The following is a 26,091-nucleotide window of genomic DNA, read 5'->3' on the forward strand; positions in this document are numbered from 1 at the left end:
GCCTTCCCTTCCGCGGGCACCGCCCCGCGCCGGAGCTGCCGCTGCCCGCTCCGGGCCCGCGCCGCGCCGGGGGCCCGCAGCCCTCAGCATGTTCCCCCGGCCGCCGCCCCTCTCCTGCGACACCTTCGTGGCGCTGCCGCCCGCCGCACCCGGGGGCCGCGTGGTGTTCGGGAAGAACTCGGACCGGCCGGCAGATGAGGTGCAGGAGGTCGTGCACTTCCCGGCCGCCGCGCACCCGCCCGGCGCCGCGCTGGAGGTGAGGGCGCGGGGCAGGAGCGCTCCTGCAGCAGGCGGCGAAACTCCGCTGTCAGCCCTTTATCTGCGTGCTTAGCCCGCGGTTCGGCCGGCGGACTGGGGACGGTGACTCCATGTGTGCTCTGACCTCTTGCAGTGCACCTACATCAGCATCGAGCAGGTGGAGAGGACCCACGCCGTGGTCCTGAGCCGCCCCTCCTGGCTCTGGGGGGCCGAGATGGGCGCCAACGAGCACGGCGTGTGCATCGGCAACGAGGCGGTGTGGGGCAGGGAAGAGGTCTGCGACGGGGAAGCTCTCCTCGGCATGGACCTCGTAAGGTGTGCACAAGCGTTTTTTTTGTTTTGGTTTTTTTAATTTCCTTTTTGGTAATTCGGAATTTACTTGGAAACATGTCGTTTGGGTTATATGGGGAAATGGTGCTTTCCCTTTCAGAAGACACTCCTTCCGCTGTTCTAGCCACGGCTAGAAGTAGATACTTCTTGGCACAAGCACTAGATTTCTGCCAGGAGCCCATAAGACGTATCAGGCACTAGACCAGAATTTGTCAAAGAAATTAGCAAATGTTTTTCTTTCTATAAAATTTATACTGAACTGAAACAAGACTTTTTCAAGAGCACAGAGGGACTTCAGGCACTACCATTTGGGCCTTTTCCTAGGGTCTGTACTCCTTTCCTATTCCCCCATCTTTCACACACATTATTTTTAAGTTTTGGTCTCAGATGCCTATTTCCATGTAAATAACAAGTTCATGTTCCCACACTACAGGTGCCAGCGTAACTTCCTACAGCAGTCAGTCGATTCTTTTGGTAGTTTCCCCCCAGTCTAATACCTGCAGAGGACTTGTAAGCATTCTGTAGGATCTCTCTCCCTGCCTTTCTGTATTTCCATTTGGTGTTTACCCCCATGTCAAGTTCATAGAGGACCCACTTCAAAGAAGCCCTTTACCTGGCTTGTGTTTTTCCCTTACCAGATCATACAGCTGGCAGCTGCATATAGAAATATCATTCTAGGTCAATTAGAATACTCAGGCTGAATAGTTCTATGTGGAGTTCACAGTTCCAAAAATAACATTTTCCTTTTGTTTTAGGCTTGGACTTGAGAGAGCAGACACAGCTGAAAAGGCTCTTAGTGTCATAGTTGATTTGCTGGAAAAATATGGACAGGGAGGAAACTGTATGGAGAGCAACATGGCATTTACATACCACAACAGTTTTCTGATAGCCGACAGAAAGGAAGCATGGGTGCTGGAGACATCAGGAAAATACTGGGCAGCAGAAAAAGTAGAAGGTATGGGTGATGCTCTTTGTTCTAAACATTTCAAGTGCAATGACCACTTGGAGTTCTCCAGTTTTCATTTACCATTTCATTAAGCATCAAACTAACCTTGAGCTGCATACATGTGCCTGTAAACAACAGGCATTGCTTCCTGGGGCATGAGTGTGGAGTAGCTGGCAGTTTGTCAGAGCAGCTGAGTGACAGGGGCCTTTTCAGAGCCAGAGACAGTGCCACTCCTGCATGAGGAAAACAGAGGGCAGCAAGAAAGCATGAGAATGACAGCAGTATGCGTGGTCTTAAGGATGGTAGCAATCCATGACAATTTCATCTGGGGACAGGATTGATGTACTGGGCCCTGAAGTGGCTGATTCTTCCAGAGGACTTAGGAGGACAAGCTCGATCTTTGGATGTCTCAGAAGAAGAATGTAAAGGTGGGAATAATCAGGACAGAACCTGAAATACAATGTTGGCAATAGAAGCAAGTGAGTCAGAAATGAGTGGCAGTGAAAATTCAATCAGAAAAATACATGTAGCTGGGGAGAGAAGGCCAGAAATAAATCACCAGACTCACTGATCTTGTAGGAAGATCTTGTAGGAAACTCTTCAGGGCTAATTTGCCTTACTAAGCTAATTGTAAACAAAATACTAAGAAAAATCATTCAATGTATTAAAACAATTCTTTCTGTTTCTTACGAACAGGGGGTGTACGTAATATTTCTAACCAGCTCTCTATCACAACCAAGATTGACAGGGAACACCCAGAATTGAAGGAATATGCCAAAAGCAATGGCTGGTGGGATGGGGAAAAGGAATTTGATTTTGCTGCCACATATTCTTACGTCAATACTGCCAGAATGACCACATCTGGAGGCCGATATTGTGAAGGCTATAAACTCCTGAACAAACACAAAGGTATCCTTTTGAATATTTTTTCAAGATATGCACAATATTTAGCGAGCTACATTAATTCAAATCATAAATTATTATACATCTGATGGAGGCAATCATTCACATGACTTGGTGAACCACAACTTACTAGAATAATTTTTTGCCTAAAAGAGAAGCACTGAACTTGGAAATTTCTATCCATTTTTTGCTAATTTATTGAGAAGGAAAAATTAAAACAAGGATCAAATATCAAACATACAGAGCTACAGTAACAACCCTGAGAGGTCACATTATGACCATATCACTAAATGCCCTGTAAGACCTGTTCTGAAACATTTTGATAGGCTACATATTATTACTGTACTGCTAAGGAAAAATCTAGAGGCTAAATTCCCAGCTGTTTGCAGCCACAAAGAACCTTATGAACAGCTTCAGTCAGGTAGCATTTATATAAGGCAACGGCACAGCATGCAGATATATGTCTTGCATTCATTTTTGACATTAATTTAAAAATCTTTGTCGTTTCACCTGTAATGGCTGCTCTACACTTGTGTAGTTTACTAAAACACACCAAGAGCAGAACAAAATAATTTTCTGTACTCTAAGCAGTCACTAATTCAAACGCTTACTTTTCAGACTCCTAAAGAATGAACCTATTACTTCACTTCTAACTGCATCCATCTAGCAGGTTTTTGCTGTAGCTGTATTCACGTACTCATTTGAAATAATTAATCTGAATCAAGATTACATTGCACCCCTTTGTTTCTTTTATTTATTTGGCTGAACTCTGCCAGACCAGGTTTAGCATTTAGTTAATGTATCAGAGTGAATTACCACTGCTATCTTGCTCTAGTGATCATATAAATCCTGCATTCATTTTGGGAATTGCAGATTCTGAATACTGAAAGCATTTTCATAATACCTGTATTTACTTGTATTATAACAATGCTGAGACTGTATCTGTGTTTTCATTCTAAATCCCTATTTCCAGGCACTTACCTGAGCATTTTAAATTCCCACTAGGTGTTCAGGTTATCAGTCTCATATGGTTCACTTGGTTTAGATTTATTTTAAATAGGTGCCTTAACTAAGAGCTATTTGGTTTACAGCATCAGTAAAATCACTGGTTTCTTCGTCTACCCTTCCTTACTTTTTCAGTCAGTAGCATTACAGTTCTGGGGTTTTTCCAGGCTGTCTACTATGTGAGGGCCATTTTTTAGAGAAATATTATTCATATTTCAAAAAATAGGGAATGTATTTCACGCATACAAAATAACAGTCTCGTGTAAAACATGCAGTACCTTCTTCCCTGCTGGACAGGTTGCCAAGCTGTAGCTGACAAAATGACCATTGCTTCTTTTAATTTCTTTGATTCATCTAGCTTGCTGATTTCTTTAATTCTCTGACCTTCCCAGGCAACTATAGGAATACTTAAGTGTGTCTTCTTGCCAAAATGTAGTGCTGCATGCCTGTCTACAGGCAACCTGGGTCATGTATGAAAAAATAATATTGGAGACATGTAACTTAGCAGCAGAGTAACTATTTTAAGAGGAAACAGCAAGGTAGTTAAAAAATGTACGCAGTTAGCACTCAGTAAGGGAAACACTAAAACATTAAAGTAGTAGACAATACCTTCCAATAAAAAATAAAGAGTGAATGAACTAATGTTTTTCTGCCATAAACATACCCTCTACTGGTACACCAAATGTGAAAAGAAAACTATCCTGCAAGAGCTGCCTGTTGGAATATTGGATGGTTTGGTGATACCATGCCAGTATCTGAGCTTCAGCGTACACTATACAGCAACAGTGATACTGCTGAACAGACAGATGTGGAAAGGGTTTTGTTCCTCCTGAGCAGGACTTATTTTCATAGACACTTGGCGATAAACCTCACACAGCTTGCTGATAAAGACTTTTCTACAAATAGATGTACTACCGTGGCTTCTGAGTGTAGCGCGTAATGCCACTCCAGTGCCTCCTTGAAAAGGATGAAAATAAACAAAAAACACCCACCAACCCCCCCCCCCCCAAACAAGTGACAGTCTTGGTGTTTCATTTTCAAAGTTTCACACAAAATCCATGCATGGCTGTTATTATTTTTATAACTTCAAAGCAACATAGTGTTATTAACTCTGTTCAAATACCAACAAGTAGTATAATGATTTATCTTACTTCCACAGAGAGATCCAAGTTCAGCATTTAATCCAAGCTGCTAATTTTCATCTCAAAAGTTACTTTGTGAATGACCATTTGCTAGCCCCATGAAATTTACCTTTCTGGGAAATAACATTTGGTTTTCTACTCCCCCCTTTTTAAGGCATGTTCTTACACCTCTCTTTGAAATAAATACTTTGGGGAAAGCAATACAAGTGTATTCCATATTAAGGTTTGCCATTAGGATGATTTTTTTTTCCCCCTGCCAACACAGACAAACTAATGCTGGCACTGCCTATTAAAGGAAAAAGCAGTCAGTTGTAGGGAACATGTCATTCAGTTGGTATTATATTAGCTCTGTGGCTAAATAATTGTACTGTATCTTGAATAGGATCTATCACTTCTGAAATAATGATGGAAATTCTTCGTGACAAAGAGAGTGGCATTAACATGGAAGGTGGATTTATGACAACTGGCAGCATGGTGTCTATGCTGCCTCAGCAGCCTAATCTACCCTGTATTCACTTCTTTACTGGAACTCCAGATCCTGCCAGGTGATGTAGCAGCAAGTAAATTGGATAAAAAATTGTAAATATCTAAATGAAAAACTGTTGCAGTTTGCCTAGTTATATTCCTTTTTGCTTTGGGTTGTTTTTTTTTTTCCTCCTGAAAAAGCACAATCAAAATGAAGGAGGAACATAAATGTGCATTATGTATATTAATGGTATCTACCAGCCTACTTAATGGAACACTGCTGTGACAATGACTTTAACACCATTAGATAGTTTCTTCTTAAACTAAGCAAGTAGAAGAATGGGAAAAATACAATTTACTGACTCAACAATTTTAACAAAATGGTATTAGTAAAGGATCTCTGTTCTATTTTTTCTTTCTAGATCTGTATTCAAGCCTTTCATTTTTGTGCCCGGTATTACTCAGTTATTAAAAACTACATCCCCTACATTTGGTCATGATGATCCAGTTAAGAAGCAACCTCGTTTTCAGAGTAAGCCAGATCGAAGACATGAGCTCTATAAAAAACATGAAAGTGCTGCTGTAGTTATGGAAACTATCAAGGTATGTTGATTGAATTAGATTTCAATGCAAGCAGGTGGTTTATATAAGGTCCTTGCCCACATTTTTTTAATGTGATATCAGTTAATGCCCTTTGATGGATTGCAAAGAACAATGCAGTGCCCCAGAAGCCCAGTGTGTTGGCATCTGGCAGGCACATGTTCCTAACACTGGGAATTGCAACCAGCACTGTGCTGTACTGGCAGGCTGAGCCCTGGGCGAGGATCTGTGCTGCTCCCCTTGCAGAGCAGCCCCCCACAGACTCCCACACCAGTCAGGTAATGGGAAATGCTTGAGCAGCCACAGGCAAATACACAGCTCCTGCCCCGAGTTCTTACAGCTATTCAGGCCCCTGGTCTCAGGTGGAGAGGAGAGCTTGCCTTTGACCATTGCTTGGTATGGACAGGAAAGGAAACAAGGTGACAAAGACATCTGAACACAGACATGAAGCAGGAAGGTAGCTGCTTACAGGAAAGGAAACAAGGTGACAAAGATAGCTGAACACAGGCATGAAGCAGGAAGGTAGCTGCTTACTTTTAGCAGTAAATTCTCTCCTATTTTCAGATACGTCTTCTTAAAACTAAGTCATATGCCCACTTAAGTTTTGGTAACTAATACCTAAAGGAGCTTTAATATTTCTTCAATCTATCAGACAAGGGAGATGAAGTGAGTGCTAGGTATTAGGAAAGATATCTAAGAAAACCTGTCACGATACTGATTTCTACCAACATAAATGTGTACCCTAGAAACTCTTAAAAGATTAAAATAAGGACAGTAGAACAGAATTTTGTTAGGGTGATTACTACATGCTCTGTATAGTTTTTAGTGCAATAAATGTTTCTTTTTGCAGGACAAAGGTAAAGAAATGCTCAAAGAGATACAGGAGTTGGAGAAACAGAAGATAAGTCAAATGGAATCAATCCTGCAAAATGGATGCCTTGATACTAAACAAGTAGTTAATCTTTTTTCACAGTGTGTAGAAGAAGAACTTAAAATATATGGCTAAGAATATTATTTGAATGTGGTAACACTTGGATTATAATTGGGTTTTCTAATGAAGAGGCTACATAGATTAACATCCTGTTTTCAGTATATCACATAGCATGGACAGTTTTAAAGATGCAGATTCATATTCAGGACAAATGGCTTTTGATTATAAGAAGAATGCTGGAAAGGCTTCTAAGGGCCAGGCAGTGGCATTGTACATGGCACAAAGCTGTCAGCAGAGACTGATTTTGCCAACAAACAGATGCAATTAGAATGCAATAGCTTGACTAAATTAGTGATCAGCCCCATCTCTGGATGAAGAACACTAACTCAGCTCTGGAGAACCCAGTTCTAGCCTACACACACATAGCTTTCCTAGTCAGGAGAACTGTAGCAGAATTTCAGGCTACCTGAATTAAAATGGCCATGCCGAAGACTTTCTAAAATGTAGAAGCTATGATGAACCCTGAAGAAAGAAGAAAGTGACCCACAAACCAAAGAAGATTGATACTCAGTTGTTTGGTAAAACCATTCTAAGATAATTTCATCTACGAACCTTCTACTCCTTCAATGTAAAATGAGGCTAAGAGTTCAAGGTGTATTAAAAACAAATCACAGTCACAATAATAATAATTTGCTGTGAGTGATTGTGAAATCTTACTACATGGAATTCAGCAATGCAAGCATTCTGTAAGTTCCCCACATATTTCACTTTCCTGTCTACTTTTCCCACCCTGATAGTGAAAAATAAACATATTTATATACAAGATGATTATTGTCAATTTAATTTTGCAGTGCACTTTATAACATCATGGGGGAGTTCCAAAATGTTTCTTGAATTGTTACTTTTTTAAATTGGGCAACTAGAAAGGAAGAGGTTGGGCTACACAAGTATATACATGTACTTAGCAGGACACTTAAAGTACTTTTAATTTTTTTTTTTCATTTTATATAAAGCCTTTTAAACCATTACTATTTTGCCAGAGTTAATAGTCTATGGACTTAGTTTAATCAAGCTTTTTGCCCTACCAGAAACTCTTTCTTCTTGATCCTGTTTAAAAGTAATGATCAATATATGACACCACTTTTATTATCTGTGGCAGGGGCCAAATTAAACAAACAACAAAGAAGATTCTGATTTTACCTCATGATCAATAAGTCAGGATAATAAGCATGACTGTAAGGAAAAACAAAAATAAAGCACTCAAAATGCAGCACTTCTGCAAACCTTCAGAGGAAAATATGAAATGGTGCACTAGAACTGCAGCAGCAATGTGGGACATGACACTGCATCCCCACAGACACAGCAAACCACAGAAAGATCATTCTTTGATAATTTTTCACATGCAGTTTTCTCATTCTGTAAACTGTTCAATACCCCACTGGTAAAAAAAATTAAATCTAAAGAATAGACAGTCAATTAAGTTTGCAGAATTAATATGAAAATTAAGAGCTTGGTAGAATTTATTCTTTCTGATCCTACAATAAGACTAGAAAGTAATTTGGGATGCTGTGTTCAGATTCACAACAAGAAACTACTGAGTTAGGAAAGGCTTGTGAAGTTTCTATTTCTAGTGACCTAATGTGTACTATGTGGCAGCAGCAAGCAAGAGTAGGAGGTAAGACAAAGTATGTTTGAATTGACTGAACATTTTGTGCCTCTGTTGACAACAAAATTTCTTAGAAGTTCAGTAGCACAGTGGTTCAGTATAGAAGTTCAATAGTCCAGTTTGATAACTGGAAGATAGACTTAATAAAAATTTGCTGTATTTATCTATTTTCCTTATGGGATGTCCATATCTAACTTATATATCTTTTCCTATTTTTGATCATGAGCTGTTCTAAACTGACAGCTTCAAAGCATCAGTAAATGCCAGGTGAAACTGTGCTGGAAACCAGGGTATGAATCAAGTTTTCAGGCAGTATAGCAATCCAAGTGAAACAATTTTATGCTACAGTGCAAAGATTGAAGCTATACAGGAAGAACAGTAGTGAAGTTGGAGCAGGCCTTTAAGCCAAGTTCTTGGCCACTTAATAATGGGGTGGCAATGAACAAGGTTAAGCACACTGGTCCAGTCCTAACGCAGGCAGATGCAGTGCAACTGTGCCTCTTATTTATTTATTATGTGTTGCTTCTTCCTTGCTGGTCTACAGGACACAAAGCAAAAATAATGTAATGTGTGGAGACAGTTAAAGTGATGGCCAACAGAGTACAGGATATTTCAGTACCTTTTTCCTTGGGATTTCATTCTCCTAGAAGACATGCAGTGTAAAAAGATGAGATGGGATCAGGAGAAACAAATCCTCCCTCCCACAACCTTATATAAAAAAAAAAAATTAAGAATCAGAATGTCCCCTAGAGGGCAATCTTCTCATGGGTTTTCAACTAGGAATGTATCTTTAAAAGGTCTAGAGCTTTATGAAGGATCATTATTGAAATAAAAAAGTTCTAAAATTTCATACTAGAAAACTAAGTGTAACATCCACCCCTGTTCATTATGACAATTATTTTGAGATTAGTCCTAGAAAAAAGATCCAGTTTTTCACTGGACATTGCCCTAGACTTGTTCAATAGATGTTTTCATGGAATTTAGCTTCCAAGAGATTAATCCCAAACTAATCCACCTTCAAAATAAAGGAAGTCATTGCAGCAGTGACCACTTCTTTAAAGCAAAGCTGTTTCTAACTACCAGGAATCCACATAACAGTATATCAACTATTGACAGAACATCAGCTTGTCAACCATTCAAAACTTGCCACTGCTCCTTGGTGGAAGCAATATTTTCCAGATAAAAGGGTTACTTAACTTTCTAAAACAATTCAAAGTCTATTATTGGCTTCCAGAAGTACCCAGTGATTTAGAAATAAAGTATTATATCCTGTATTTGATTCCTAGCTTCTTTATTTATTATCATCGCAGACTCGTCAGACTAATGGGTATGATATCAGCAGTCACAATGTTGTAGCAGTAAATCTAATTTGGTTTTGGTTGATAATCAAAGGTGTTCTCTGCATTAGCTTTGTAACAGAGAGCCTTTTCTATGCAGAATTTTTGAGCAATTTCTTTTTTATAACAGATATGTTGTGTTAAATCTAGGGAAAAGCAGAGCCATTATAAAAAGGGAAACAGGACATTTACGATGAAAATGAGAAAGAACAATGCAAGAAAATGTGCAAGAACAATGACTATAAATAGAACTGTAAAACTGCCCTAAGATCAAATTCTTGAATGTTTGAAGAATTAATTTAAAAAACTGTGTTTGGTAAGTAGATGAGAATGTATGGACGTATCTTTGGGTGGACACCCAATAAGAAGTGCTTTGTCTACTTGTAAAGGGTCAAGGATGGATTTAAGAAATACCAGGACTGAAACCCAAGAGCCACTGTGATGTGAACAAGTCTCTCAAAAAGATACATTTGCCATAAACCTTGACATGCACACATAACCCTCGCACACACCACATCACAGCTCAGAACTCTGAAATCAAGTAACAGATTTATTGACAAGTTGCAGTATTTAGAAGCCAGACATACTTGCAGTTTCTGCTCTTCAGTCACATATATCTAATTATTCCAAAATATTTGATGCAGCTGTCTTCAGCATTCATAATGGAAATGCTCAAATGTTTTCCTTTGTGGCCACAGCCTGATACAAACATCAATTTTATTGCTGATGGACAACATTAAAATATACCAGGTTGTACAGCATACATAAGCAGCAGGATGTTATGTTTCTGTGCACACTGCAATCTGACAGTAAAAGGAATTATTTTTTCAATTTAAGTCTTGCGGGAAATTATAGCAACCATAAAACAACTGCTTGTTGAATAGTAGCTTATGCTGCTAAAATCACTTCTAATTCTTAATACAAAATAGATGCAAAAGTAGCTGTAATAGAAATCTGTGTACTTTAAAAAAAAAGGGAAAAAAGAAGGGAAAGACTTTTTTTAAAGAGGGATGAAAAGACTTATTCATATGCTTGAGCAAATAATTTTTAATACCTGGATTCCCTTCCCTCACTACATAAAATTTTTAAATAGAGATTTAAGTGCTGTTCCTGCAGTTTTAAAATGACAGCATAATGGCTATCAGATACAATACTTTGTAGCCTTTTCAAAATATTGCAGAAGACACACAGGTCCTCAGATTCTGCCCTTAGTGCACAGGAATCTGAGTGACACTAACTAGTAGGAGGATACCTGAGGTTTATTAGAAACCTGTGTTAGGCAATCAACTAAAATCTAGGATATTTATCTACTCTAAACCCTAATCTGAATGTTCATTTAGGATTCTTTATATATTAGATTTAAAAGTCATTAATATAATTTTAAAAGTTTTATGATTTGAAAAAGAATTTTGTCTTCACTTGCACATGTACCCAAGGCTTCCATAAAATCTTTACTTGAGGCTGGCACTTCTGTTTTAAACTGCAAAGGCTAATTTCAGAATGTAAATATCTACTCTTAATAAAGCTGTCACTACCACCTTAAGGCAAAGTTTCAGAACAAATTGTTTATTCCATTATATAATTTCCCATTTTGGGAGAGTACTGAATATTTCTATGATTTTAAGATTTGGCAGATTTGTACAAAACCATTACTTATTCCACTCAGTACTTGCCCAGCTCTAATCCCCTGATATTGGAATTTATTGGATATTGGAGCAATTCTGTCTTTTTAATTGGAGTATTTTATCTTTAAGGGAGAAAAAACCCACCTGATCTCAGGTGTAAGCAGCTAAAAAAAGTTCCCCTGGTGTTAGACAAGAGCAGAGTAGTAAAAAGTTTCTTCTGAGGTATCACAGAAGAAATCCTACTTCAGTGAAGTCAAGCTGACTGTAAACAGGCATCAATACTTCATCACACTAAATATGGAGAACATCCAGCAACATGAAAAATACCTTTCATGGGTTTTTTTTTTCCTCATTGTGGCATCAGTAAAATCAGTTAAAGCTGCAGTTATAATGCCTCTAAAATACAACAGTGACACATACCATTTAGTAAAATTTGTTTTGCTCAAAATGGAAAAAATGTTCTAAATCCAGAGCATCTGGTTTTGCTTAGTAGCATTCTGCTTAGAATTCTGGCTAAATATAACTTTCTACCATTTTCTTCAGAATAGACACGAGTAGAACCAAATCTCTTAATTTTACAAGGGAGAATAACACAGTACTCTGAGAGCTCTGAGAGAAATACTTCCAGTTTCAGTAGTGAAGGCAGAAGAGGTGGTCACACTCACCCCAACTACCTGTCCCTTGCCTGCATGCTCAGGTCAGTGGCTCTCAGCTGCGCCTGACTTCTTGGGAATGAAGCGGTAATACAAGTGCTCGTCCCGAAACTCAAATTCATTGGTTATGTGCTGCACGACGCCTCCTTTCAGCAGCCTGTCCCCATACACCACAGCTTCTCCACGGTCAGAGGCAAGGCCAACTTGCATGAGCCAGTTCACCAGGTCACAGCCAAAGAAGATGCCAGTGGAGATCTTGGCACCACACCTGTGTGTCAAAGGAATGATTCACCCACATGTTCTGTAAATCTGGTATCACCACTGCACGATGGGGCAAGGCAAGGAAAAATACCAGGAAACAAGGAAAGACATCATGATAGTTAAGAGCATGTTAGAAAAGAATTTGCAAGTTTTGTATATTTGGGACATGCCAGTGTTCACTACCTTTTCCTACAGACACTTCAATGAGAAGCCATATGGACACACAAAGTTGTTTTAGGCTTCTAAATAAAATTCAAATTGCAAATAAAATTCAGCGGACATCAGTAGCATTTTCCCTCACACAAATGTAATTACACAATGTAATTCTATTTCTTGGATACTTACTTCCCATGTACTTCTTACCATGACCCTTTCTGCAACAAAATATCCGATCTGAGAGCAACCTGCCCCCAGCAACAGGGATTCTGTTTGAATTTTAATTATTTTTATAATTTCTGAACACTTTCAAGCAGACACTAACTGCTTGCACATATTGTAAACAAAGCCCATTTATAACTTGCATATCCTGTTAAACATTGACCACACATGCAGTACTAAGAATAAACAAAACCTTTACAACAAGTCTATTTTTTAACGTATTTATGAGGCAACGATGCTATTATCTGCCTAGTTTCAGCAGACATACCATGCAAAAATTTACCTGCAGCAATGAATGTTTCTGGCTATCTAAAATCTACTGTGTGGGACCCAAGCACAGGTTTCTAAATGTGATTAAGAGCTAAAAGACAGCAATTTTTCCCCTATTTTTTTAAAGTTAAAAGTAGCAGTAACACAGAACAAGTGTTAACATCTATTAGCAGATGCAAAAATGAAAATAAATTAAAATCCATGGTTACAACGTTTCAGTTACAGCACATTTAAATCAAAGAGGATAGGATCAAGTTAGACGTATATTAAAAATTACAAGATAAATGCATTGTTTTAATTCATAAGGATAAATAAGACATGAACGAAGCTATTACAACAATAAGGCAACAAATGTCATCATTTCATGTATTCTCAGGTGAATATGATTAATAAAAAACACAAAGTACAACTAAATGAACAGCCCTAAGCCCAAGAAACCACAATAGCAGCAGAAGCACAGGAAAAACAGCTGTAAAACCTGTTCTATTTCACAACAGACATTTTCTGATACATCTTTCTTACGGGACATTACTGACTTATGAAGAGACCGAACAAAATCATGATGCTGTCTAAAACAGTTTTGCAATATGGCTTTGGATCACCTGACCATTAAAAGACCATCCCTGCCAAGCTAGTCCTACTTAAAAGCTTACATAACAAGAGTAGTCAAAGTCTCCATTTCACATATTTAAATAAAGGCAGAAACTTTTTCTTGTTCCTGCTGCTTCTGTCCACTTTTTTCTTCTCATCTACCTACACATATCTGAAATCATAATCCTTGATTAAGTAACATAATTTGCCTCTGAAATCTTTACTCGTCTCATAAATTGAAGTTTAGGCCACATTAGAGGTATAAATAAAAGAAATTATATTAATTTGGAAGCTGTCAAAGTCCTAAACCCACTACAATCTCACCACTGAGTGGCCTCTGAGTACACACTAAAATCAGCTGCAACAGTTTTGTCTCCTATAAAAGCTACATATTAGTAAACATTTACTTACAAATACGGACAGTGTCTTACTCTACAAACAAAACAAACAAAGGGTCTCCATGCATTTCTACAGGTTTTATTGTATACATTTTCTAAGAAAGATTTTGTTCTCTGAGCTGAAGTTAAATGCAAAACCTGGAGAGATCCCAAAATGATACAAAACCTTTTATAATTTATTTAAAACCTGGGTAGGATAATTTGATAACTTGCGCCTCAATGTTTCAATGTAAGGCTAGAAACATTTCTGCTACAGTTAAATTTTTAATCCTTATCTTGAGGTTTGAATGAATATACACAACAGGAATCACCTACAAAATTAACTGCATTTCATTGGTTTCAAAAGATGAGCTATGTGCTTTGTGACAGGTTATATGTGCCGGGAAGAACCTTACCTTCTGCCTTTGACAATACTTTTGACACAGTGATCTCTATGGTAACGAACAAACTGTTGACAGGTCATCCTGATTTCCTCAGGTACAGAGGCATCTGTATGCCCTGCTGCTTCTCTTCCACCCCAGAAAAACTCAAGTCTACAAAACACACACACAAAAAAAAGAAAAAAATCAAGATAGCAAATCAAGCAGAAGCATTCCTTCTGAAACTGCAAATAATAGAATGGACCTCCCAGGAAGCTTATCAGAACTTCTTTTTGTGCCTAATACTTTACATATAATCTTCCTAATATATTTGTATGGATTTTGAACACAGAGGTGTTATTCTAGGCTTGGCCAGAAGGAAAGTCAGGGAGTAGCTGGGAGCCAGCTCTAGCTGCTGGATTCACAGGGCAGCCAGTTAGCTCTAAGGTAAAGGCAGCTTTGTACAACTCACTCCTCCACTGTGGAAGTAAACATCCACACAAAGTACTGGCATGGGGTTATGAACACAGCACTTTAAAACAGTAGTGATACATTATGATTCAGCATCCAGATCTAAGTTTTAGTTTATCAGCTGAAATTATTTCTGAAGATCCTTCATTTGGCAAAAATTTCACCTCTAAGGAGTCTGCAGGACTTAAGTCATTGAAAGCATCATTAGGATGGCAGAACAACCTCACACTCAGTGAACTGCCATTACCTCTCTACAAGTGGGAGAGAAAAGAAATTTGCAAGACTAATTAAATAGGAAACCAAATACTATAGCACTGAAAACTCAACACCCTGAGAAAATTATTATTAGTAATAATTAGGTTTACAAGTGTAAGTGCAAAGATTCTATTTACCTTCGCTTGAATGGCAGAATGATTAAATGCTTATCTAAGCCAAAAATACCAAAGCAAATGAAGCCCTGGAGAAAAAAAATATAGAAAAAGCAACATGAAGCAAAAGTTTTGGTTTCTATAGAACAGAAATTAAAAACTCAGTGCCAAATACATTTCATGTATACATGGACAGTATCCCTCTTCTCTAAATATCATTCAAAATGCATTTTGTTTCTGCTTTGATTTCTCATTTGGACCTTAAAAAGATGTATCAATACCTAACAGTCCATCATATAAAACCTTCAAGAAATAGTTCAGTAAAACTAATGCTGTGACATGCCACTTGACACTTTGGGATAATTGGCAACCTTACATAGCCAGGCATTTGGCTATATGTAAATCTGTATTTCTTAATGCCAAGGGAAGAACAGACTTACTGTAACTTGAGTGCTAGAATGTTCTCTACTTCATTTTTCTTTGCAGCTTTTATATAAAACTAACATTGCTTGATACTGCAGTGCATCCTGTAGGCACACGTGCCATGGATGTGTAAAATGTTCCTCTAGTGTGTGTATTAACACTGCCTGGCTTTCACCTTCATGGCTGACAAAGCTGCCTTGTGTCAGGTGCACTGAAACAGGCAGGTGCAGCCAGAACCAGCATCCATCTTCAGCTCTTCACTATGGTGCTGTCACTGAAACCAGAGATAGTCATTTAAACCTTACAGAGAAAGCATCCATGGAGCTGCCTTGCTACTGATGTAACTCCACAGAGGAGACATCAGTGAAGCTTTGGTACAAATAAGGCTAAATTCCTAATCAGTTTCCCTGAACATTTGGCATTCAGTTGTCATTTGCACTTTTGAAAGTGTTCATGGTCATAGAAGATGTGCATTATCTGCTGCAACACCCACTAACGTGGTCATTTTCAGAATAAACATTGGTAAGTACCTGACCAAAATTAAACACAGCACAGAAGAACTGCAATTCCACATACAGCCTTCCAGGCTCTTGGTTGAACAGCCACCACAAACAACTGGAGAGATTCTGTAAAGAAAATAGAAAAACAACAAAACCCACAAACATAACCTGACTGTTAAAAATCAAAAGCTTTCTTCTCCTCACACGCTAATAATTCTTGCACAATGTTCATGGTCTCTATTTAACAAATTATTCAGATAAAGAAAAGTAAGAGGAATAAACACCTTAAAACATTATCTCAGGCTTAACAGCTTGGTAGGAGGGGGAACCTTGGCTGTTTTAAACATAATAATGCAAAACATAGCAGTGTAAGAGTTCTTTACACGTTTATGTAAGGAACTTGCCTCAAGCATACTTAGGTTTTCAACATAACACAGACAGATTTGCAGTGTTTGTCTTAAGGCTGCTAGGCTGAGGCCAGTGCTTTCTACATATTTCTTGCAGACTTAGGATTATGTTAAGGTGAAGCACATACCACTTCAGCTATTTGAGATGCCTGACAGAAGGAGGAAACCTCCAAAGTTAACCCATTTGGGTGTAAAGGCTAATTCTTTAAAGTAACTGATCTTACTTCATAGTATTTATGTAACCATTCAGATACAGCTAAAATATAGGCTAACAGTTGGGGTACCCGTTAAATATAAAAGATGTAAAAAAAATACTAGTATGGAATACTTGATACAGGAAATTTGAGAGGGAAATATTTCATTTTGTAATTTAACAGAACTTCAAAACCAACAGCAGTAGCTATTAACCCACATTGTTGTGCCACACTGTCCTGCTTTGTAGTATTATATATTTGTGCCACAGTATTTTCCATTTCAAATAAAAATGCTTCTCCCAACTGACATCCACAACAAACTCAACCGAGTATTACATTCAGAGAGCAGTTTCTTGCCTTTGACATGGTTAAAAATTAAAAATATATCTCCAATGCATTACATTCTGGTATTTCACACTTGTACACAGAACAACAACCAACGCATCTTGGAGTCAGTAATGATGAGTGGCAACACTAACTTAGCAACTTTTAGTGGTGTTTGTTGCTCCAAACATCACTAAAACCAACAAAATAGAATTGCATTTTCCCATTTAAAATAATCTTAAAATTATTCTTATCACCTCAGAGAAATCCAAGCTCCAATATAAGTCTGATTAGATAGAACAATTTTTGTAGTCTCCTTCAGAAGCAGAATTCAGTTTATATTTTTAATTGATAATTGTCTAGGGAAGAAGACCAACTCTTGAGAAAACTGGGAAGAGGGGCAGTAGTGATGAATGATATAATGATATAACTTCACTTTTTTTCCCTTTAAGGTTCTCCAGTATTTTGCTCACTATCATCAATCTTAACTTGCATTGAACTTATGATGTGGCATAGAAAAATTGATTTTATGACATGCCTCTTTCAGTAAGGAACCAAAATATAGCCTCCATTTTATTTAATTAATTCTTACTTAAGCAACTGGAAGATTTTTACTGGATTGTCTACATAGCTTTCCTAAAAATCATTCTACCTCAATGAGTGAACATGAGGAGAAAAAATATTTACAGCAAAGAGGCCAACAATAAGAAGTAAGCACAGCAGCACATGTCTGGCCAGCTGTTTGTCTCCAGTCTGTAGAAGCTGCTCTTCCTGAGCCAACACACATGTCTGAGCACTGCAGTGACTCATACACTGATCCACTGAAAAACAAATCAGAAATTTTTCATTAGGCTTCTATCTTGAGAACTCCATGAACGAACTTGCTAATGTAACCTGCTGATTCAAAATACCTTGTTAAGTATCTTTACTGAAGTGACACGCACAAAATTTAATACTGGCTTTGACAAGAACCTGCTCAGACATCTACTCTCAAATGAAACAGTTGAAATTTACATGTGCTCCTAAAACAAAAAGGTTTTTCCAATAGAATTTTTCTTTCAAAGATTTAATTAAAACTGAATGTGTTTTAACATTGAGAAAATACTACTAGAATTAATGAAAATAATGAAAAAATATTTCTCTGAACATTTTTAAAATTTTAAATTTATTTCTGAAAAAAAATCAAATATACTGTCAGCTCTAATGTTTTTACTCTTCATCTCAGTGTTGTTTATCTCTACATCAGACAGACAAACCTATTTAATTCAGGTCTGTGACTGTATTTTTAACATGATCATAATTCTACCAATGAAAAGAGTCAAACAAAAAGAGAATGGATGCTTTCTTCCAGCTACAGAGTTCTAAGAAATTCTGAGACTCTTCCTCTAGATGGCAGTGAAAAACTTCCTGGCAAGGCCATACATAAGAATTTGTACCAGATAACTCGAAGCAGTTCAGTGAGATAGTAGAAGAATTAGTAATTATTGCAGCCAAAGTTACACAAGTGTATGCATTACAATTTGCTTTTCCTGATTTATAGTTTTGAAGTGTTCACTCAGGAGGTTGAAATAATTTCCACTCAATCATAAGGTATTTTCTACCTAATCTTTTAGGATAAGAAAATTAGATTGGCCTTCCTCTATTCTTGAAGACATTCTTATGGTGCTTGCCTAAATTACTAAATAGATAAAATAGTTGGCAATAGGTAGAAAGGGAGCATTTTGTGAGATGAGACATAACTGAAAGTATGCTTCAGTGTGCAATATTTAGATTTATTGAAATTTATGCTGCATGCAAACAAAGCATAAGGATATGATCATCTTGTTAAGAATGCATGAAAACAAGAAAAAAAATAGAAAAAAGAGTCAAGTTGTACTGGCAGCTAGCTTTGATTACTGACAGTGATGTACAGTAAGAATGCACTGGGCATGCAGTTTCCAGACAGGTGTTGAGCAGTCGGTTCAATCCAGTTTTTTCTATTTTAGTGACTCCTAAGACCCTCTTAGTCGATTTTCTCCATCTCTCTTCTCTAGACATAAATAGTACACAGTAGCATGGACATTTAATCTAATTTGCAATAAGCACTTGCTCCTCTAGATCTTATTTAGTGTTCAAAACCTGTGCCTGATTACAACAAAGGCTTTTTTAAAAGATGCAAGATGTGAATATGAGGATGTAAAAAAGCAGTTTATGCTAAAAGCTTGATGCAAAGTAGGGTTTTGCATTCAACTTCCCAGCATCCAAACAAGAAAACGATGGAGAGGTAAAGTCTGAATGCTCAGAACACACTAAAGTAGCTTTGTAGTAAAAAAGTGACATCCAAAACAACAATAGCTCCAACTGCTTCTTTATGAGAATAACACACAGATGTTGGGGAACAGGCTGTAGTATTAAAACAAGGAGATACTACTGCTTTACCTGTCTCAATTGGAGGAACCTTGCTTTCAACAGCATTTGACACTGCTTTGCTGTCTTTAGCACAGGATAATTCACCATTTGTTGTTTGACAAGAACAGCAACCTATTAAATATATACAGTAATAGGACAGTTAGCTTCCTTCACTACCATAATTTATTTTCCAAGTGTAACAATATATTCTATGCAGCTTTAACTATTATGCTCAAAAATAACCCAAAAGGAGAAGACGGACAATTTTTCCAGTTTGTTGAGAGGGTAAATGGGTCACAATACTAATAGGTCACTAATAGTTTAACATAACACTACCATCATTGAAGCAACAGAATTGCTTTTAGTCATAGGCAAAAAACCAGGAGGTGATCAAAAAGGCTGCATACAAAAAGGAATAGAAACACATTGAGTGTTTCTGTTGGCATTTAACTCATTCTCAGAGAGACGATTTAGTGGGTAAACAATCTAAAACGTCTAATGGGCTGCATTTATCACATCCTTATCAAGGCATCACTTCTTACATAAAAATCATCCACAGGGTTTTCTTCTTGTCCACTTACACCACACTTACCATGGTAACAATCAAACTTTTATTAGAAAGACAAACCTAAATACTTGGGCAGTTATATCTAGATTTTCTTCTGTTCTAATCTAATACCTGAAGCTGTCCTTCCCAGGACATTACAGAAATACATTTGAAATACTAGTTTATAGCACCCTAAGCCAGTTATTCTTTATACAAATATACTTTGTCTACCTCTTTCTGCAGATGTCTGTGCAGAAGATCTTGGAGAAGACTGTGCAGAAGATTCCGGAGAAGACTGTGCAGAAGATTCTGGAGAAGACTGAGTCATAGTGGCTGAAATGTGATTCTGCCCACTCCCTTCCACTTCAACCTCCTCCACTGAGCTACGTGGTGAGTATGGGTTCAACACCCCATAGCTGGACCCTTGCCTACTTCTGTTCATGCACATCAGTGAGATACCTGACATCAATATACTGATGAACAGTATCACTGCTGTGGTAATTATCTGTTAAGAAAGCAATGAAAATACACTTAAAAATATTAAAATAATGGCATATGTCTTTCTAACTTCTGTACTTTTCTAAATACACTTACAAATGTGTCTGAACAAGACTATGTTTCCTATATTTACTGCTCTTGCACCTCATGGCACTAAAAGAGACTAATTTTCCTTGCCTGAGTAACTCAGCTTTTTTGCTTGTTTTTTTTAAGCGCAGACCCCCGTTTCCCATGCAATCCAAAAACATCCCCTCACTGTCTTCCCCCTTGCTCTCAGGATCACCGGTGTTCTGGGTTAAGTTCTGCTCAGGTGCCTTTTAATTCCAAAGAGGAGTGTGCTCTAATTTACATTCTTTAGCCAATGGGGAGCACCCTATTAATTAGCCTCTCCTCCTAATCATCTGCACTGTTAGTCAGAATCCACACTGAGGCTATTTAGTACCTGTGAAAGTGCCACATGAACAATCCTGAGTGACTCATGGACTCTCTGTCCATAAGAAAGAGAGGGACAAAACATAACAAATACCTATGCTAGTACACTTTATATCCTCTGGTAAGAGGAACTATTTGCTGGTAAAAATGGTAGTTCAGGGTCTTTCAACCTATGATTGTGCCGAGAAGCCTACCATAGTGCAAGCAGTCACTGCTACACAGGTGATGCATATCCTATCTATTACAGACCAAACACCCTTAATTAGATATTGGATAATAACAATTTTAGATAACTATCCTGCTAGAATACAAATTAGTCACCAGGAAAAGAGCTTTGTAATTCATTACCACACCTAAGTTCTTTCTTTAAGAAACCTACTCCCTTTTTTCCTCAGTCACAGCTGCCTAAACATGAAGGTCATTCTCCAAACATAAGCATTCTACAATGATACTTTTATCATAGTAGCCTGTACTTTGTCTGAAAGCTACTTGCACACGTAGCATGGCAGAAGTCTGAAGTGACGAGGACAGAACATGTTCATACCTGATGTTTTCCATAGAAAAAGGCAGAGTCAATACTAGTGTTGTTACGTTCACCAACAATTAGTAAGATTCCTACCAGAACTGTTGGGACTCTGAAAGAACAAAATGGGAAGTACATAACATATTTATCATGCTCCCACTAATTCAGCAGGGATGCATTTGAATTAACTTACCCCCATCCAGCTATGATGATAAACCCAATGGGAATCTTTACTGTTTCTCTCTTCTTCAACAGAAACAAAGAAAAAGATAGAAAACCTAAAAAACCAAACAAAACCAAAAGAAATGTCTTGTTTATTATTAAAAAGGGAACTGGTAAGTACAGAGCCTAGAAACTCTATGATGTGACCTACTCAATAGCTTAAAATATTATTCTCAGACCTTTAAATATTCCAAAATCATTTGTCTGATTGTATTCTGAGAAAGTAAATTAGAAATTCCCACAGTCTAAAAACACATGTTACTAGTGAAACACTGAAAAAATTCCAGGACATTTTATATTAAATAGTCACTTCTAAATGCTAAGAAAGGTTCACAAGAGTAAAAAAGATGTCATAAGAACATTTAACATACAAGTAACTAATTTCTTCAGGGATTAACAGCAGTTTTCTATCCAATACCCTTTAGCAATCAACAAATAGTGTTGTATTCAGTTATAACATTTCTGTAAAAACTGACTAGTCCTCTGTAAAGTCAGTGATAAATTTAACTAAAAAGTTTTGCATATTTTTACGTGTAGAACTCTTTTGGGAGTACCTTCTGGAACTGCCTAGCCTAATCACACCTCAGCAGCTCGGCAACATTCTCATGTGGAAGCAAAGCTAGTATTTATGTTAGGCCCCACCAATCATGAGCTATGTACTTTAGCTAAACAAATATAACTCACTTCAGAAAAACACCACAGGAATTAAACCTGTAGATTCCAGACAAAAATATCTTGAATGTCCAAAGTCTCTTTTCTTTTAATCCTATATGTAAGGTTCTCCAAGCTTCTTGAAGTATCTTTCAATTCTTTCTATTCCGATTCCAGCATTAATCTTATGCACACATATTGTTTTTAGAAACTACAATTTCCAGGGGAAAGAAGTGTTAAAGCTACTTGTGTATTTCCCTTCATTCTGCATTTCCTATTTTTTCATTGCAAAAGTTTTTAAATCTACATATTGCTGAATAATTAAAATCTTAAACTCTGCATTAATTAAAAATCATCGTTAAGACTTTGACTAGCTGAAGGGCAGCTCCTCATATTCACTCTATTTGTAGTTGCTTCTGCCTTGAGAGCAGGCTCTTGTCTCTGGTCACACACCAGCCAGGCTACTGTATCCAGCAAAGGCAAGCCACACCTGCCCAGGCAGAAGCTTCCAACAGCAGCAGCAGTGCCTAACACTAAACCTCAGCACAACTTCCAGGTATCCCCATCTGTAGAACTACAAACAAGTGAAAGGAACAAGTACTCCAAAGAATATAATTAACGTTATTTCAGGGCATTAATCTTTCATTACAGTACCTGGGCTCTGCCTAGAAAAGACATACCTGTCCACAGGTAGGTGCTATAAAGTGAGCTGTAGAGGAATATAAATACAAGGATCTGGATGGTGATGTCTTTCTCTTTAACAGTGAAATTCCATGCCACCATTCCAATACAAGCAATAAACTGGAAAGAAAAGTAAGATACCATCATTTAAACAGGGAAAGCAGAATGATAAAAAAAAAAACTGAACAGAAAGCTATATACCTGCAGTAAACTTTAAACTCCACCCCCAAATGCACTGGAGGATGTTTTTATGAACTGAATACTTAATTCAGAAGTAAAGTACTGCCACAGTAAATTCAATATTACAGTTGTGTCACTTGACTATGCTACCTTATTTTCAGGAGGGGTTTTTTGACAGCAAGTATATAACTCATATAAACTAGGAATAAGGCAAATCAGGTAAACCCCCCAACTTTACATACCTTATAGTAAGTAAATGGTGATGTTTTTGGCAAGTACAAACCTTTTACCGGAAATTATTTGCACATGAAACTGAGGGCAACAGGTATTTGTTCAGCCAAGAATTACACCAGTTGTCACCCAGTGATATTGCATATATGCTAAGTTTAACACTGAAGGAATCTGAAAAGATAGGCTGAAGTATTGTGGAAACAGTAACACAATAGTTCTATTTTTTTAAGATGAAAGCTAGCTTTGTTGGTACAGAACAGAAGCACCTGCAGTTCTCATACATGACATTTTTCAAACGTGACTCGATGATCAGAGCTCAGAGAATTCACAATATAAAGACATATTAAAAAAAACCCCAAATCTACAGAACACTTCAGAAAGCACTACCACACAGATGTTATACAAGCACCGGCTGCTCCAGTTGTGCAGTTGACTTCAAGGGAATAAGGAGCATGTACTCTGTAACTCTCTCTCAGATTAAATAACAATTAAAATTAATCCAGAGCCACTTGGCTTTGGCTTTCCCTAGCCACCAGCCATGCATTCCCACACACCCTTGCACATCCTTGCACCTGCTAATCTCTCAGCAAGAGCTTCAGGGACATAAACCAGTATAGGGATTATTTTTCTATTTAGCTCCTTGAATAGGGTCACTATAGAGTCAAACACAGGCTGCTGCTCCTGGTATTGCCAGCTTCAGATGGGTATAATTGAAACAGAAGTGCACTCAACAGTTTTGGTCAATAACTCAGAAAACATCTCAGAAGCTACTCCATTCTGATTGTTTATAGTTCTGTTTAGGAATCACAGTGCCCACGTTAACTATCATTTTCTTCAAGGGTGTATTTCACAGCACTGAAATTGTTTAGACAAGTCACACATTAGATTCACCTGTCCTCCACAGCTGGCTATAAAGATATCACTGTAAAAATCAAACTTCCAAAATGGTTAGAAAATATGTAAACCCTAAACCTCACACAACAGCATTCTCCTTACTACTGACCTGAGCAACAAGTAGATTTGTTGTAATCATATGAGGAATCTGTTTGTATTTCTTACTCAGAACAACAACAGTAAGAGACCAGGTCTGTAACATACAAGAAGAAAAATTAATTTAAGACTAAAACAAAACCCAAAAGAACAAGATGAGTATTCTGGCAGATGATGGTGAAATTAAATATACAACAGATCTTAGCAACATGACTGCTACAGTATGCTGCCAGCCCCTTTGCCTCAGCAGTTGTGATTAGAAAAAGCAATGCATCTTGGTGTTCTCATGTTGGTGAAGTATTTTCAGGAAAGACCAAGTGCTTGCCTGGAGCACGCAGAAACCTGTTCGTTCTTCAGGACACAAATGACCACAGTGTAGTCTGGCAATTTAGAATTTAAAATCCACACCCACCTCCCCTGAATCTCCCAAAATTATCTGACCAGCAAGAATTAGCATTCACTTCTGGCTTCCCTTCAGGCACAGTTTCAAGACAAGAGGACTTCAGTGAGACAACAACTTCAGAAAATTCCAACTCCTTCCAACATGGATGTTTTTATTTTTAAAAAGCAAATAAAATAATCATACTATCTGTACTTTCTATAAAACCAAAACAAAATTAACATTGGACTTCTGGATTATCAACCCAGTTTTTAAGAAAATAATTTCTAGTAAAGGAATTTGATAAACATACATTTTTCAGGTTAAACTATTTCATTAATGCTAATTAAGACTTCATTAAACAAATATGCACTGACATTTCTGGAGCTGAAGTTTGTACACAGCCTTCATTACTGTGATATCCAAGCACTTCACTTGGCTTGATGTAACTAGTGTCTGTGGTGTAAGCTACCACTTTAATTCCCTCACACCCTGTTATTAAAACAAGAAAACAAACCTAAGAAAAAAACCTCTCAAGTCCTGCACTAAATGCTCTAATTCAGTCACTCATCTTTCTGTACAGTGCATCTTTCCAGCAGACCCACTGCTTAATCAGGATTTTTAACTCCTTCCTCATCCCTCTGCACCAGGATATGATGAGGAAATACAACTCCTCCAATGACTCAGTTTGGTGCTTACGCAGCCAGGCTGCCCTGAGCAGAGCTCCTTTGTGTCTCACGCGAGCAGCACCTACCAGAGAGATGAGGCTGACGATGCTGATGTCAAAGCTGACGTTTTGGAGTGCAGCTGCCAGTGGGTTGGGGTCCATGGATGGGATGGTCAGCAGCCATGCAGAAACATACATTATGGGGGCAGACACAAACGTGCTTATCACCATGCCTGAGGTAATCTGCCAAGAGTCGAACAGAAACAGCAACAGATAATGACATCTCAAGCTAAATAATCTGCTTTCAGAAATACAACAACTGGCAAAATTGGACCTTTGAATTAAACATACATAGACCTTTAACAAACAATGAGCTGTTTCTATAACAAATGAATTAGAATTTGAGCCAGAAAGTATCTGGTTTATACACAGAGCTAAGCTGAAAATTTTAACAAGCTTCTGAAATAGCAGGAGTAGAGTTTCCTACTGCAGATTTCTACAGAGCTTTTTCATGGGTGTCAAATATACTAATGACTGCAGTCTAGGGGTGAATTTACACTGTCACAATTTGCTTTTGGATATAAACATTCACACCATAAATAACTAAAAAAAACAAACATGTAGCTATGTAAATATTAATATGCACCAATTCATGAGAAGAAACGATATATATTTGCAAGTGATTTCTAGTTTGGCTTCTCATTGTCTTTTGATTTTCTTGAATTTGCACAGTGATGGAAGTGAGTTGTTACTTATACTAGAGACTCTGCTTTAAAGAAATTTCTTAAGTTTGTAGAGTATAAAATTCTATCTTGCAAGATTATCTTGCAAGATTTACTTTTATTATCCTTTTTTCTTAAAAAAACAAATACATCTAAACAGCTCCAAAACAGAAAC

The 26,091-nt window shown here is 37.7% G+C and overlaps 2 protein-coding genes across 8 annotated transcripts in view; one reads left to right on the forward strand and one right to left on the reverse strand.

Moving 5' to 3' along the window:
• The first annotated feature begins 18 nt into the window (after positions 1-18).
• SCRN3 (secernin 3) lies at positions 19-7,405 on the forward strand. 2 transcript variants are annotated; one of them, XM_068195923.1, is made up of 7 exons: positions 19-256; positions 392-573; positions 1,344-1,543; positions 2,231-2,443; positions 4,967-5,129; positions 5,472-5,652; positions 6,500-7,405. In XM_068195923.1, exons 1-7 carry the CDS (start codon positions 89-91, stop codon positions 6,653-6,655), a joined length of 1,263 nt encoding a protein of 420 aa, XP_068052024.1. In that variant the 5' UTR covers positions 19-88; the 3' UTR covers positions 6,656-7,405. The 2 variants fall into 2 exon arrangements, with proteins under 2 accessions (XP_068052024.1, XP_068052023.1); XM_068195922.1 differs by having other exon boundaries at positions 31-256; positions 1,344-1,555; positions 2,240-2,443.
• A 2,715-nt stretch (positions 7,406-10,120) lies between these two features.
• The window catches only part of GPR155 (G protein-coupled receptor 155), a 36,480-nt gene continuing 20,509 nt past the window's right edge, over positions 10,121-26,091 (reverse strand). For 4 of the 6 annotated variants that reach the window (XM_068195918.1, XM_068195916.1, XM_068195915.1 and 1 more), the window contains 12 exons: positions 25,282-25,437; positions 24,162-24,245; positions 22,747-22,867; positions 21,387-21,471; positions 21,215-21,305; positions 19,972-20,245; positions 19,224-19,325; positions 17,493-17,626; positions 15,911-16,006; positions 14,982-15,046; positions 14,155-14,292; positions 10,121-12,129 (listed from right to left, as the gene is read on the reverse strand). In XM_068195918.1, coding sequence (XP_068052019.1) covers positions 11,907-12,129; positions 14,155-14,292; positions 14,982-15,046; positions 15,911-16,006; positions 17,493-17,626; positions 19,224-19,325; positions 19,972-20,245; positions 21,215-21,305; positions 21,387-21,471; positions 22,747-22,867; positions 24,162-24,245; positions 25,282-25,437 — 1,569 coding nt within the window. In that variant the 3' untranslated portion in view covers positions 10,121-11,906. Of the gene's footprint in view, positions 12,183-14,154; positions 14,293-14,981; positions 15,047-15,910; positions 16,007-17,457; positions 17,627-19,223; positions 19,326-19,971; positions 20,246-21,214; positions 21,306-21,386; positions 21,472-22,746; positions 22,868-24,161; positions 24,246-25,281; positions 25,438-26,091 lie in introns of all 6 variants that reach the window. The other 2 variants (XR_011000853.1, XM_068195920.1) reach the window with 2 other exon arrangements.

The sequence above is a fragment of the Anomalospiza imberbis genome, chromosome 7 (genome assembly GCF_031753505.1).
Source record: "Anomalospiza imberbis isolate Cuckoo-Finch-1a 21T00152 chromosome 7, ASM3175350v1, whole genome shotgun sequence".
Classification (NCBI taxonomy): Eukaryota; Metazoa; Chordata; class Aves; order Passeriformes; family Viduidae; genus Anomalospiza; species Anomalospiza imberbis.

What these genes read in the sequence shown, in the direction of transcription:
- SCRN3 (XM_068195922.1), top strand. Translation starts at nt 89, where the DNA reads ATGTTCCCCCGGCCGCCGCCCCTCTCCTGCGACACCTTCGTGGCGCTG. An exon ending in CTCGGCATGGACCTCGTAAG is followed by an intron (nt 574 to 1,343) that starts GTGTGCACAAGC and finishes CTTTTGTTTTAG; the next exon opens with GCTTGGACTTGAGAGAGCAG. An exon ending in GGAACTCCAGATCCTGCCAG is followed by an intron (nt 5,130 to 5,471) that starts GTGATGTAGCAG and finishes TTTTCTTTCTAG; the next exon opens with ATCTGTATTCAAGCCTTTCA.